The sequence below is a fragment of the Monodon monoceros genome, unplaced genomic scaffold (assembly GCF_005190385.1).
Source record: "Monodon monoceros isolate NGI ecotype Baffin Bay Population unplaced genomic scaffold, NGI_Narwhal_1 Super_Scaffold_22, whole genome shotgun sequence".
Lineage (NCBI taxonomy): Eukaryota > Metazoa > Chordata > Mammalia > Artiodactyla > Monodontidae > Monodon > Monodon monoceros.
The window spans coordinates 32,368,631-32,384,792 of NW_021703779.1; the positions used below are offsets into that span (position 1 = coordinate 32,368,631).

Genomic DNA, 16,162 nt, shown 5'->3' on the forward strand with positions numbered 1-16,162 from the left:
CTCGATTTAAAATGTTTTTGAATAGGTATTACCTGCCCATAAATTTTTTTCCATTTTTATTGAAAAATAATTGTCATACATCACTGTATAAGTTTAAGGTGTACAGCTTGATGGTTTGATTTACACATATTGTGAAATGCTTACCATAATGGGTTCCGCTAACGTCCATCTTCTCATATAGATACAATAAAAAGAAAAGAAAGAAAAAAGAAAAAACAATTTTCTACTTATGAAGAGAACTCTTAGAATTTACTCTCTTAACTTTCCTATGTATCATACAGCAGTGTTAACTACAGTCATCATGCTGTACATTACATCCCTAGTACTTATTTATCTTACAACTGAAAGTTTATACCTTTAGACCACCTTCCTTCATTTCCCCCTACCCCTACCCTCTGCCTCTGGTAACCACACGTCTGATCTCTTTTTCTATGAGTTTGGGGTTTTTGTTATTGTTTTGTTTGTTTATTTTAGACTACGCATATAAATGAGATCATACAGTATTTTTTCTCCTCTATCTGACTTATTTCACTTAGCATAATGCCTTCATAGTCCATCCACGTTGTCACACATGGTAGGATTTCCTTGTTTTTTAATGGCTGAATAAGATTCCATTGAATATACTATAACGTCTTTATCCATTCATTCGTTGATGACACTTAGGTTGTTCCCATGTTTTGGCTATTGTAAATAATGCTGCTTTGAACAGGAAGATACAGATATCTTTTCCAGTTAGTGTTTTCATTTCCTTTGGATATATTCCCAGAAGTGAGATTGCTGGATCGTATGGTAGTTCTATTTTTAATTTTATGATGATCCTCCAGACTGTTTTGTATAATGGCCATATGAATTTACAGTCCCACCAACAGTGCACAAGGGTTCCCTTTTCTCCACATCCAAGCCAGCGTTTGTTATCTCTTGTCTCTTTGATCATGGCCATTCTAACAAGTGTGATATCTCATTGTGGTTTTAATTTGCATTTCCCTAATGACTAGTAATGAACTTAAATTTAATAGTGAATATTCTCTAAATGATAGAAATGTGTATATACAAATGCACACATATATATGGATCTATTAATTATATATGTGTATATCCCAGTGTATTTATATATGTATATATATATCTATGTCTTTATTGATATATTACTCTTGAAATTTTATACAAAAAAATAAGTACTCTTGGTCATGAGATGGTGAATAATTTTTAGTTTCTAAAGTTTTTCAGTAATTTCTTAAATTGATATAGTGAATACTCCTAATTTTAGAATTAGAAAAAAAAGTTTTAATATGTTTAAAGCTTGTAGGTAAGCAAAGTTTAATAATTATTATTTTTGTTGTTCATCTCATTAATAAATTATCACTAATCCCACTCTCACCAATAAATTCATATTCATTGTATATTTTTAGCTCTGTAGGAATTAAATTAGCTTCATCACAATACTACCTTATGTGATAGACACAGCAATTACAAATAGGAGGTGTTCTTGTCCCCGTGATTGTTAATTTTATGTGTCACCTTGGGTGGGTCATGGTGCCCAGATATTAGGTTAAACATTATTCTGGATGTTTTTGTAAAGGTGATTTTGTATGAGAATTACATTTAAATCTTTAGACGTTCAAAGAAGGTTGCCCTCCATAATGTGCGTGGGTCTTACCTAACCAGTTGAAGGTCTTAATAGAACAAAGACTGACCTCTGCAGAGCAAAAAGGAATTCTACCCGTAGACTGCCTTTGGACTTGAACTCCAACTCTTCCCTGGGTCTCCAACCTGCTGGACTAACCTGCAGATTTTGGACTTACTGAGCCAATTATTTGAGCCATGCAATACAATTCAATATATTCAATGTAATTCAACAATTCAACATAATACAATGCAATGCATTGCAATGCAGTGCAAAACAAAACACTTTTTCAGAAGAGAGAGTCTGAGAACTGCACTGGTCTGGGCCCCTTATTTCATAGATAAGGAAATTAAGGCCCAGAGAGGCTTAGTGATTTACCTAAGTAAGTTAATCAAGCATTGCAGTTCTTGGAATCTTTAAAACTTGACAATACTGATATGATATGCAAACAATTAACTGAAACTGAAGGTCATCTTAAACTGTAATCTAGCTCAACATTGGAGAATAAAGAATATCAAAGTGAGAAGCTGAGCAGATGAGAACAAATAGAAAACATGTGGGTTTGATGCCAGTACAAACCCTGCTACACAGGGCTTTTATGGTTGACCAGGGTTCTGGTTTCAGGATTTAAGGGTGTGATTTTGGACATCACTGGCAGCAGAAAGGCCTGTTTTTTTAAAAAAAAGAGTTGGAAAACCCAGATGTAAACATTACTTTCTCACCGCTTAGTCCTGTTAAAAAACAAAATTCAGCTGAGTAAATATGAAGATCTAATTGGCCTGATTCATCAATTCATTAATCAGACGGCATCCCATCTAGCAAATAGAAAGCTACTCCCAGGTTTTATAGAAACGCTGGCGGAGGGGGTGGGGTATGGACAAGGAGGTTATTAGCAGGACAAAAGAAAGGATTGTTTCAGGCAAGTTTACCTCACTAGAGCTGACCAGGAAATTGCAAAAAGTCCATTCCTGGGAGAGGTTGAAACTGAAGTTAAGTCTTGGTTTACTGTCCCAGAGGCAAGTGGCTCCACCTTGGGCCTGTTCTTTCTTTCTTCTTCTTTTTCTTTTCCCCCTCCCCGCCTTCTCCTTTTTTTCCTCCTCCTTCTTTTTTTTTTTTTAACAGTCCATACCCATTTCAGCTTTTTTTGGGCTAAATTGCTAGGATCCTCTTTCACACTCCCAAAAACCCAGAAATTTCATAAACTATTTCTGATTTTTTCCTTAGGCTAAATTTTTATGGTACTAGAAATGTAGTCTTGTATATTGTAATACCATAGTTAGGTATTTCTGCGTATAATATGTGAATACTTTGGGAATTAAGGGGGAAAGATTAGTTATTTCTTTTGAAATATTAATCCTTAAAAGTAAAACACTCTTATTTTTGTGGGGAACTTAGTGAGTTATGGGGCAGGCATGAGGCAGGGAGCTTTCACAGCCCATTCTCATGGCCATGCAGGCTGGGGCTTCTCTTATTGCTCACAAACTGTGATGAAATCAGCTTTTCACCTTCCTCACAGCTCTCTTGACAAATGAGTCCATCAGAAAGAGTTTGAAAATGATATCTAATTCATGTTTCTCAAATTTGTATGTTAAATATGGTTTTCTGAAACCTAAATTAAGATGTCCTATGTTTTTTTTCTTTTTTCAGATAATGCTATTAGCAGTTTACAAATCTGGTATTATCTTGAAATCCATAGTGCTCCTGGACCACCCTTAAACACTATTGAAGTGAAATGTATTGCTCTGGTAAGAACCCCATTAATTGTTCATAGACTCCTTTTCGCAAACAGTTGGGGCATTTATTGTAAACCTAAATTGCTATTCCTAAAAAATATCTATATTAAATGAGCATTTTGGGATAAATTATTCAAATTACAGCAATTTTATTTTAAATCCAGTAAAATGTACCTTAAATGCTTATAGAAAACATCTTTTAGTTCAGTGGTATCATAGTGGCTGCCCCGATAAGCATTTTACCTGCATGTCTCAAGAATTACTAGAGCAAAATTAGCCTTAGCCTACATGCTTTCCTCACACATCTGATAAAAGCAGGACTGTGCTCTCTGGACTCTTTCAGTATTGATTCTTCCTGGTTTCTGTAGCAGGCCTTTCACTCTGAAATATATTTCGAGCAACTGGCATAGATTTGGGGTTTTAAATAATACTGACAAAGAATAGGATTGTCTTATGTGAATTATTAAAGTATTACTAAATCCATGTCCAGAATTATTTGATAAAGTCAAATATTGAGTCTTCATTTAAATAAAATATGAGGACAATATTAATTGTTGTTAATTGCATTTTAATTTGATTTAATTAACTTTCAATTATTGTTAGTACTCATTTATTTAAATCAAATATTTAAACTTATGATAAATAATGGTTATTTTCATTTTTAAATATGCAGATGAATTTCTTCATAGAATGATTATTTAGAATCTTCAACTTTTGCTCCAACGGAAAATAAATTATTTCTGTCTGTAAATCAATTATTTGCTCACCTAATCTCTGGGTAAATCTCCATTGAGGCATAGAAAATGGATGGTTAAACTATTGAAATGCACTCAAGTGCCACTTGCAAAAGCTTTCTCTTCTACCTAGAAAATTATTTAATTGGATGATGATAGGATCATTTCACTCAGTGAAAATGTCCTATTTCCGTGACCCTTTTATCACTGCAGAATAAAATCTTTATTAAAGATTATTTTTAAATGACATAGCTTTAATTATGAGACCGCTTACATCTTTAGCTATAGGCAAAAGAGGATGTTAGGGTTAGTGTTTTGGAACTTCTCAGAGGAGGAAGGACATTCACATGAAGATAGAAAAGCAAATGTTTGGTAAATAAGTATTTGCTGGGCCATGCAGAGACAATGGGGCACAGAGAGAAATTTTAACAAACAGACTTTGCTAGGTTCCTCCTGTCTACACACCTAGTTCACGCTAGTCTATGGTGATAGCTCCCTTCCTGGAATACGTCCTCTCTCTACATTCTTTTAGGCAGTTAGGGGGAAGGTCAGAGTTCCTTCCTGAGTCTTTTGGGCTTTGATTGGTTTCAGTTTGAAATAATCCACATGCCAAAGAGACATTTTGAGGCGGCAAATTTTGCTTGAGTACAATAGTTATCTCTTTATCAGGACACGCCGCCAGGACTGGGGTTGGCGGCGTGAACTGGGGTTGGCGTGACATTATTTTGGCAGATGGATATTTAATAGAAATTATTTATATAATACCATATATGAAAGGTATCATTTAGGGATTTTTATCTGTTTAAACTTTGAAGAAAATAATATTCAAGCCATAATGAAAGTTAGAAATTATTTTTTATAATATTGTAGTTAAATTTGACATATATTTTACCATGGGAGGAGTACAGAACAATCAATTGGAAACTTCAGTCATTTTAGTATAATGAAATATTCATTTCTATTGAGTCTGTTGCTATTTTCAAGACTCCAGAGAATTTGGTTGCAGGGATTCTCCAGTGACTGCAGTGGTACTTAGTGCTTGTAAGCAATTGATGATTGCTCTCTGGAAGGCTGCTCTGTGAAGAATTTTGAGGGGGCATCCAGTCCTACTGGATAAGAGTGAAATGATCAGGTAGTGATGCTTGCAATGGATGTGTCAAGGAGGAGCTGTGACAGAGGTGCCCCTTAGCTGCCATCCACATTTCCCAAGAGATTTGGCCAACTGTGTAGAATGTCATCACACATTTGTAACACAAAGCATGCTTCTGTTATATGGCTTGTAGTTCACAGAGGAAACAATAGCTTTAAAGTGGTTTTGTTTTATTTTGTATTCATAGTTTACATGTGATAAGACATAAAGCAATTCCATATTCCAGTACTTTTTTCCTTTTTAGACCAGAGTTTTTCAATGTATAGGTCTCAAAATGTGACTGGGTAAAAATGAGCATTATTTTTTAAAGAGATGACTAGAATAGAGTAGAGTAGAATAGAATAGATCATAGAAATCACATGTGGTAAGAGTAGGGACTGTTTTGTGAAACTTCCTTTTCAGTAGTATGTGTAGATGAGCTGATGGTGATATAGAAATGAATTACTGTGATAATCAGTGGTTTAGATCTTAGCATTTTTACTACTTTGAAGAAGCTATAGTACTTCCTTGGTGGCGCAGTGGTTAAGAATCTGCCTGCCAATGCAGGGAACACGGGTTCGAGCCCTGCTCCGGGAAGATCCCACGTGCCACAGAGCAGCAAAGCCCATGTATCACAACTACTGAGCCTGCGCTCTGCAGCCCGCAAGCCACAACACTGAGCCCATATGCCACAACTACTGAAGCCCGTGTGCCTAGAGCCCGTGTTCCGCAACAAGAGAAGCCACCACAATGAGAAACCCGCGCACCACAACAAAGAGTAGCCCCTGCTCACCACAACTAGAGAAAGCCCGTGCGCAGCAATGAAGACCCAATGCAGCCAAAAATTTAAAAAAAAAAAAAAAGGAAGCTATAGCAGTGTCTTAAACTGACACTTCCTCTGAAGAAATTTGAGTAATAGACCAGGACACATATCTAGTCTGAAATGTCTCATTTCAATTTTCTGTCCAAAGACCTGGGCAAAGTTTCTAGGCTAATATATGGTGGTTGTTATTTGTTATCATGGCATATTCCTTTGGGTTAGTTGTTGATTTGCTTGACCCTCAGAAACTTCCTAGGAGTCTGTGTTCTGTAACAGTCTTATAAAATATGTCAGGTTGCCTAAGAAATAGTAAATTTTGTGATGTAATGCCACTGTTGAGTTTTTCGCATGTTATATCTTATTTTTCCTTCTTTATAATTATGAGCATGGATATTTTACTGTAGGAATTTAATGGCCATTTATTTTAGGAATCCATGATTCTAATATCTCCTGAAACTATTGTAGATGGCCATTTTCAATTGCATTCATAATTAAATCTGATTTGTAGTAAATGATATCTTCTCTCATCTAGTAATTATAAACTTGTGTATATTCTTGATTTCCATCTTTCCTTGCCAGATGATGTTCACCACACTAAATGCTTTTTCCATCCCCCTAAAATATAATACTTATCCACTCATTTATTTATACAGAGGTAATCAAGCAAATGCTTGTTCATGGACAAAGCTGTAATGTCTATCTTGAAGATACGTTGTGTGAATAACTCTCTCCCCATCACCACCTGTCCCCACCAGCTCCTTTAATGTGATTTGATAAATTTCAAAATAGCTCCATGTCCCAAAGTACATCCATTACCAAACTTTAAATTATGACTAAAATGTCCAACATTCTCCATTTAATTAGGTTAAGACATTATAGACAATTGGTCTTTGTTAAGATTGAGATATGTCCTGTCTATTTAATCACCTTTGACACATTTCCTTCAACTAATGGCTTTTACTGTAGTGGAGATCATGGCTGTAATGGGGTAAGATATAAGTCACTACACAGAGAACAGATTTGTGGTTGCCAAGGGGAGGAGGGATGGGAGAGGGATGGATTGGGAGTTTGGGATTAGCAGATGCAAAATATTATATACAGGATGGATGAACAACAAGGTCCTACTGTATAGCACAGGAAACTATATTCAATATCCTGTGATAAACCATAATGGAAAAGAATATGAAAAATAATATATGTATAACTGAATTACTTTACAGCAGAAATTAACACAACATTGTAAATCAACTATACTTCAAGAAAATTTTTAGAAAAAAGATATAAGTGGGCTTCCCTGGTGGCGCAGTGGTTGAGAGTCCGCCTGCCAGTGCAAGGGACACGGGTTTGTGCCCCGGTCTGGGAAGATCCCACATGCCGTGGAGCGGCTGGGCCCGTGAGCCATGGCCACTGAGCCTGCGCGTCCGGAGCCTGTGCTCCACAACGGGAGAGGCCACAACAGTGAGAGGCCCGCGTAGCACACACAAAAAAAGGCCCACGTACCGCAAAAAAAAAAAAAAAAAAAAAAAGATATAAGTCATTAGCCAGAATGGATCAGAATGAGAATCAGGAAATGTCTTGGAATGTGAAGTGTGCCTTCCATGGCTGAGTGGATGTAGCCCGGGATGTAGGACAGGAGAAACCTTACAGAAGGGAGGAATCTAAACAGGAAGGTAGTCATGTCATCAGCATAATTTGACCTCTTAGTTCAGATTGTCTCTAGAATTTGCTACTAATGTACAGAGCTACTTAAAGTGTATCCTCGGAATCAGCAGAAGCAGCCACAGCTTTTTAGAAAGATAAATTTTCGGGCCCCATCCCAGATGTACTGAATCAGAATCTTTGAGGAAGAGGGCCAGTAACCCATGTTTTAGCAACCCCTACGGATGATAAGTCTGAGTACCACAGCAAGAAGAAACATTGACAGACAGACCTCATAATAATAATGGTACTGAAGACAAATATATTTTAAATGTAATTTTGCAGTTTCCTTAGCATTTAGCTAGGTGGATCTCTTGGACCATTTGTTGTTGAAAAAAATATTGTCACCATTTAGCAAGGATAAACGAAGAAAATATATAAGAGATTAAAAGAGAGTGAGGTACATTCAGTAGTGGGTCAAGGAGAAAAATAAACTTTTATACATTTGGCCATTGTTTTATGGCTTCCATAGGACAATGACTCTATGCTGATGCTAAGAGCTAATTTTATATTTCTTATGTAATTCTAGGAGAGTGTTTGTATTGAAATACGTCTCTTTAATCCAGAAGAGAAAATTATTCACTTAGATGTGCAGTTATCGAGTGCTGCCGTTAGTGGACTCAAGGAACTTGTACTATTTCCACTAGATTCTCTCAACTGTGTTGTACGGTATTCTCCAGCGACTACAGGCTATAGAGAACAAAGGTATGGTTTGAGTGTGGCATTATACTTATTGCTGATCCTTTGAAATTAACCTTTAAAATTATTTCTTTGCATGGTATAATCATTGAGATTACACTCGCTCATAGTTTTAGCTTTGTTTAATACCATTCATTGGTAAAATATACTAATTTAGAATTACAATTGTTTTCTTTAATGCAAAGATATTATTTATTAGAATATCAAGTTAAATAATTCCTAAATTGCCCCTGTATACTCTCTTTCACTTCACTTTTTGTTAACCATATTTTTCTGGGTTGCACCAAATGAAAATGATTCTGTAAGGACTAGGGGTTAAACTTTCAATTTTCATGATAAAAATTCATTTATATCTTATATTCTCAATTAAATGCAAATCACATACACACATATATTAACAGTGCAATGACGAGTGTTCTTATGGCATAATTATGAAAAACTTTGCACTATGTATTCTCACACACACACACAAACACATGGCCTCTATGCTCACGATTAACTCAGTTTATAGTAAAATAGTCAACTTTCTTTGTTTTAACAGTAATATCCAATTGTTATAGTTTTAAAGACTGTACTTAGTATTGGTGTGTACGATGCATTCCATTACGCCATGAAAATGTCTTTTGCTAGTTTATATGCTCTTTCAGAGTTAGAATAATTCTTATTTTAATGAATGATGAATAAATAAATATATTTGTGAAATTTTAAAGGATAAACATTTTTATAATGTGAAGCATGAAAATTAAGACCATAATGTATATACAAGACCCTATTTTGCTAGATTACCATTAGAAACGTGGGCTTGTCTCCTCTCTGCATTGTGACTATAGAGGCTTTGTGAACACAGACTGAATCTTGGATTTTTTTTGTCAGCATCCATTAAAAGACACAGAAATACATTGTGACCTTGGAAAGTAAGTTCTATTTAATAGATAAAATTATTTCATGGAAGAAAAAAATGTTTATCTAAAAGAATATTGTTATAATGCATTTAGTATTTTAAAATAAGACATAAATATGTTTTTAGTAATTGATTTTCTTCTCCAGGGAGGTTTGATATTTAAACAACCTTGTGGAAAACTTGTGTGAAAAGAAAAACAAGTCAGGACTTAGTAAGGAGAGGCTTTTATTCAAAATGATTATTGCAAGGGAGGAAAAGGGACTATTGAAATAGTTGGCAGGGTACTATTGCAATTCAGAGAACATTCCCCTCTCAGAAATCTACAAGCTACTCAATATCAAACCGAGCAAGCTTTTTCTTTTATAGGCTAAAGAAGGGGCAAGCAGAAATAAGCAGAATCTTTGGAGGGAAAGCTGGACAAGGAAGGGAAAATGACCAGTGGGGACTGATAGGAAAAAGGGCTTTGCCATGGTCAGTTGATTCCCAAGAGAAGCCCAGAAGGGAGGCACATTCTACTTTTTTGGTGCTTGCTCATGCTTGGGGACAAGCAGAATTCAGGGGCCTATGGGAAAGATAGAAAGCTGACTAAAGTTTGGTCAAGGCAAAGCAGAGGGTAAGCATTGGGCAATTGAGAATACTTGGTCATTTGGTTAATACCATATGCCCTTGAAATATGACCTTTATATTTAGGTGATTGAGTTCCTAGTACATGTCTGGGGTCAAGTTTGGCGCTGATGCATAGGGATAATCAAGTCACATTTCCTGCTTTTAAAGAGTATGTGTACCAGTGGGCAAATCAGTGCCTTCTCATTAATGTCTCTCCCTCAGCACACCAAAAGAGTGTTCAAGTCTCCCAGTGCCAGATCTTGAGCCAAAACATCACTGCAAGTGATTTATTAAGGAGGTGTGATCCCAGTAGGAAAAATTAGTAAGAGAACAAGGGAAGCAGAATAAGCAAAGGGAAGAAGCTAAGCAAGGATGTGATTGCAGGTACTGTCCCAGACTTTATCTGTTGCTGTGGAAAGCTTTGGAGCATAAATCACATCTCAGAGTTTGTCTTGTCTCGATGCCAAGATTCTGGGCTTTTGAACTCCCATACTAGGCAGTATAAGCTTCCTCTGGATGAGCTATAAACTCCCAGCCACTTCTGCTCTAGGGCTGAGGACTTCAGGATCCCAAGGCAATCATCTGAAAGTCTCAGGTGGAAGATGAACAGCAAGCATGCGGGAGTTGGAGGATGGAGGCAGGAAACTAGGTGGAGCACCGACAGTGTCTGCTACAAGTTATTTACAAATTTATTTCTAGATTTAAGTTTTTCTTGTTTTAAATATATACCAATGTGTGAAAACTATATATATATAAAACTATAAACTATATATATATATATACAATTGTTAATAAATATAAGTCAGTGTTGTGAAAATATTTGGCTCAACCAATTTTACAGTCATGTTTTTTTTCATTCTACCTAAAAGTGCTAGCCTTTTTTTCTTTCAAGTTCTTGTTGTTCTTTACGTTTTTCTAAAACAACTACTTTTTATCTAAGTCATACTGTGTATAATTTAAAGTTGCATAATATTAAAAGATGTTTGATAGTTACTGTATTTCTAACTAGTCTTGTGGGTCTTTTTCCTCTTCTGAAGTTTTCATGGTCTTTAATTGTACCTAATGTCCTCAAAATTCTTAAGGATATACATTGGTGTGGCTCTATTTTCATACATTTTTCTGTGTAGTTGGGGTCTCTTTCAATATGGAAACACTGAGATATTGTTTCACACTTGTTAGAATGGCTAGAAGTTTGAAATCAGGGTTTCAGCTGGACCATGCTCCCTCTGAAACCCAAAAGGGAGAATCCTTCCTTGGCTCTTCTGGCTTCTGGTGCTTGCCAGCAATCTTTGGTGTTCCTTGAGTTGTAGATGTATCATTCCAATCTCTACCTCCTTTCTCGTATGGTCTTCTCATGTGTCTTCACATCATCTTCTCATAAGGACACCAGTCATGTTGGATTAAGGGCCACTCTACTCCAGTGTGACCACAACTTAACTAATTACGTCTGCAATGACCCTGTTTCCAAATAAGGTCACATTCTGAGGTACTGGGTGTTAGAACTTTACTATATCTTTTTGGGGGATGCAGTTCAACCCATAATAGTCATCAAGTTTGTGAAATTATCATTGAACAACTTTACTACCTTTGTTCTTCCTTCCAGGTTTGTCACTCAGATCATTCCTTTAGATAATCCTACACACGAAACCTTAGAATTGCAAGCAACAAACAGTAATCCTGATAATTTTGTCCTGGAGATTAACAGATCACAGGTAAGTATATTCAGAAAGCCCTACCACTAGTAGAACATTTTCCAAATCTGATTTTGGGACACCATGGAGTATTAGCAATTGAATTATTAATAAGGCTTCAAATGCTAAAATTTTAAAATATAACATGCATTGCCAATTTTAATTTATCAAGAAAATCAATATCATGTTCATGTAAATTTTTGAAATTATATATGCTAGATTCATGCTCATTTTCACTGAACCCTAAATAAATTGGTTGTGCTTTATTCCTGACCGCTTTGGTAACCAGTTTTTGCAATAGTTTCCCAATAATATGATTTTTTTTCTGATTTTAATTGGAGTGGTCTTTTTTTTTTTTTTAAAGAGACAATTGTTTAGAGCAGTTTAGGTTCACAGCAAAATTAAGCCAAACGTACAGAGATTTCCTATATACATCCTGCCTCAGTCTCCCTCCCACCCTCCTTATCCCACCCCTCTAGGTGGTCACAAAGCACCGAGCTGATCTCCCTGTGCTATGCAGCTGCTTCCCACTAGCTATCTATTTTACATTTGGTAGTGTATATGGGGCACAGAGAATTTGCTTTTCTAAAAAGTTCTCTTGCTGCTGCTGCAGCTGGAGAAAGAGCACATTTTAAGAACACTGATTTAAGATACGTACAGTTTGGAGAGTATCTCAAAGGAACATAAATTCAGGGAATATTCATAGGCAATTGGCTATGTGGCTCTGAAATTCAGGGTAGAATATTAAGCTAGAAATGAAGACTTGGGGGATCATCTGCACCAAAATGATAACTGAAATTTGGGGAGTATATGGGGGGGAGATCTGTGTATATAGAAAAGTAGAAAACCCCAAGCCTCACTGACCCTTAAGTGTAGAGGAGTGAGAAGAGTCCACAAAGGAGACCCACCCTCCCTCTTGCGTCTCCCCAGCTATCAACGTCCCCACCAAAGTGGTGCATTTTAGGAATATGATTTGACTCAATGGTTATTCTATGTGTCCAGGTCCCAGGACGCCAGTTCTTTTTAGCTTTTCCTTAGTTCCTACCCATCACCCCCTCCCCACAGACAGTGCTGACAGCTCTGCCTCTCTCTCTTTTTCTCTACCTCATTTTCTCATTCCTTCATTCCTGGGAGAGACTAGAGCCAGTCAATGGGCCTCAATCACTTTATCTTCCCCCAAGTAGCAAAACAAGATCTGAAGGTTCAGCATCCCTGTCTCTATTTCCAAAGCATACGATACCAAATATGTATAGTGAATGCCAAAACCCTGCTTTCAAGTAAACTTCGAAATGATAATTGCAATAGATTATTTTCTTCAGAGGACCTCACAGTAAATCATGGTATTTAGAAAAAGGCTTTTACTATTTGCTGTTTGATGATTGTTTAACGAATCTACAATGTGATTTCTTTATTTATATTTTAATACCTGTCTCTTGTCACTTACTGGTTGCCAACTAATATGATATAAAATTAGTTCTTAACTGCCATGATGTGTCAAATCAGATATCGCTAAGTATTACATTGCTAAAATTGGTGTATATAGTGCAATCTTAGAAAAATTATTTTAAAATATACATGTATGTTTGTATTAACACCATATTTTCCATAAATTAAACAGAATATGATGTTCAGGCTATAGTTTACATTTAACAGAAATTACTCATTAGTGGTGTTTTCATATCCTTCGTATCACTACTTTTACAGAGAATGTAAACTGTGGTCCAAGGGAAAACAAATGCATTGTATTACAGATGCCATCTTAACGTTGCATAATGAAAAAGATGGTCTCGGCTTTAACATTTCCAACCACGGTTTTCTAGTCCATTCATTCTTTTGTACCCTTATCAAATATTATTGACCACAGAATATGCAATTAACTTAATATTTGGAAACAACTCAAAAATAAATTTACAGGTGAGAAAAATACTATTATATGTTATAGAACAAATAGGAACATACATTAATGGTAATGATAAATGGAAAGTATATTATATATATATGTATATATTTTATATAGATATGTATATATAACTTTATTCCTGGTTTTGTTGTGTAATATTCATGTTTACATAGGTAAGGATTTTTAAATATTGATGATTACGTGTAAATGCTTCAATAAGTAAGCATAGATTGATTATCAAGGCAAATAATGATATTAAAAATTTACTGTCCTCCATCTATATATTATGAGAAATTTCAAAAAGATACAGAAGTGGAAAGAATAATACAATGCACAAACTTATACCTTCTATCTTGGTTCTTATAGTAACAATTTGTTACATTTTTCCTCTCTTTTCTCTCTTACATTTCTTACTATTCAATTTAAAGGTAAATTGTAGATGCTATTTTAACAGTAAATACTTTAGATTATATTTCTTAAGAGCATATTAGTCTCCTCCATCATCTAATATCCTGTCCAAATTTCAGTTTACCTAACTGTCGCAAGAATATCTTTCCCTATTGAACTAGGATCTAGTGTAAGCTCAAACATGGGAATTGGTACTCCTGATGACACTTGCTTGTAATAAAATGTTTTTAAGTTTCAAAAGCTGGTATGTTTAACATATTATTTATATATCCCATTACACTAAACCAGTAGGTTTGCTACAGTTAAATTCCATCCAACCGTGTTTATCTTTTTTTCCCTGAAACCAGGGGAGATGCATTTTTCAGTAAATTTTAGGTGGAAATAAAGGAATTGAGTTATTGCTTGGTTGTATACACTACCTCAATTTTCACCACATGCCTCTGACATATATTTATAGAAAAGGAATTTGAGGCCAGAGAGGCTAAAATATTTAAACCACATGATTAGTCAGTGGTAGAACTAGAGTTAAAAATCTAAGTTAATATAGTATTATACATTTTTCCGATGAAATGGTTGATTTCTTTTATATATGTATGGGGGGAGGGAGAGAAATATTTTTGTCACATTTGCTAAATTGAAAGAACATATGAACTGCAACTTTTCTGGTTTTTTTCTTTGCTAAAGTTAATTCTGATATTAATTTGAACTCCTTAAATATGCATTAACTGATAATGTCAAAACTGATAATGAAGTATCAGAGGGACATGCAGCCTGAGATAAGAAATATTTGCTGTAGATAAGCCACATGTATAATAAGGAGGTAACTCTGTTCTAAAATTAAGTTTGTATTTTTTTTTCATGGTCGTTTTCAGAGTTTATTGAAGAGCAAGTGCTGTATTCTACAAAGATTGAATGACTTTGCCAAATTGCAAGTGTCCTTTTTCAAAAGTTATCTGGCAAAATACATTAGTGAAAAAATAATTGACTTACTTCTCAAATGTGCCACTCATTCTGTCATTCTATAAGGGTTGATAATAAATATTACATTATTCACAGTGTAGCTTTTTGATTACTTAAGATCTTCAAGCCTTCATTATATTATGATGGAGTTTCTAGCTTCTTTCACAATCTCTAAAGAGGTAACTCAGATTAATACATTTCAGACTCAAGTTATTCTAGTAGGTCACACTTTGAGGGTCTATGTAATAGGGCAAAGAAAAAACTTCATTGTACAACAAAGAAGCATGTCTTACATCTGCACTTAGACTCAGTTCATTTCTTTTGACCTCGCCAACACTGCAAGTTAGGTTCCCAGTGGTTTGACATGTATTTTGGGATGGATAATAAGCTATGGGTTCTTTAAATAAAATGCACATTTCTATTATTGGGGATTCCAACTCAGATTAAAAAATTCATCCTGATTTCCTTTTATTGGTCGATGTGGTCATTGTCTGGGGGAAGAACATTGTGTGAGCACTAATAAACACTGTTTACTATGGGCTGTTTCACCAATATTCCCCAAGCAGGCATACTGAGAATGGTTAATGTGTATAAGGCAACACGTTAATCACATGAACATCAACCTGGTATACACCTAGCGCACAAAGATGCTGACTCAAACAAAAGTATTGATTGTTTCTCTTTCTTGTTTCTTAATTTACACAGCTGATCATACCACCTCACTCCACCAAAGACATATCTGTTCACTTTCGTCCTTCTGCTCTTGGAGGAGCTGGTCATCAGACTTCTGTCACCTTCCACTGTGCTCAGGTACAATAGAGTATTCTTGGACCAAGACAAGTTAATTAAATTTTAAAGTCAATACACAAGTAAATCTAATTTGTCCACTTGACATCTTTGCAAGCAAAACACATTTATTGTAAATTATTATTTAAATGAACTTTTGAAAATACAGTATGCATTATGTATGTGCAGGCATTTAAGAAGGCATTTTTAAATCCTTAGATCACTTGACTGAAAGAGAATATACACCCAGATTTAAAATGTAAGGACTTTAATGTAAATGCTAAATTGCTAGCATTTAATTTTCTGACTTGGATTTTCTTACTCAAATTTTCATGAACTTAAATATAAAACTGTATAAAATGTAATCTTGCAAGTACTGTGTTATTTTTTTCACTCTGTTTTCATCTGAATAATAAGAATTTAAAAAAATATTTTTTAAGTATCTCTAAACTCGCTACATGCCATTCTAAGAA

At 35.3% G+C, this 16,162-nt stretch overlaps 1 protein-coding gene across 1 annotated transcript in view; it reads left to right on the plus strand.

Annotated features, from left to right (window-relative positions):
* Nucleotides 1–16,162, plus strand: part of CFAP47 (cilia and flagella associated protein 47) — a 489,073-nt gene that overhangs the window by 366,512 nt on the left and 106,399 nt on the right. Inside the window, 5 exon segments of the mRNA XM_029240167.1 lie at nucleotides 3,158–3,170; nucleotides 3,244–3,369; nucleotides 8,268–8,443; nucleotides 11,548–11,656; nucleotides 15,609–15,713. Of these exon segments, the coding sequence (XP_029096000.1) occupies nucleotides 3,158–3,170; nucleotides 3,244–3,369; nucleotides 8,268–8,443; nucleotides 11,548–11,656; nucleotides 15,609–15,713 (529 nt within the window).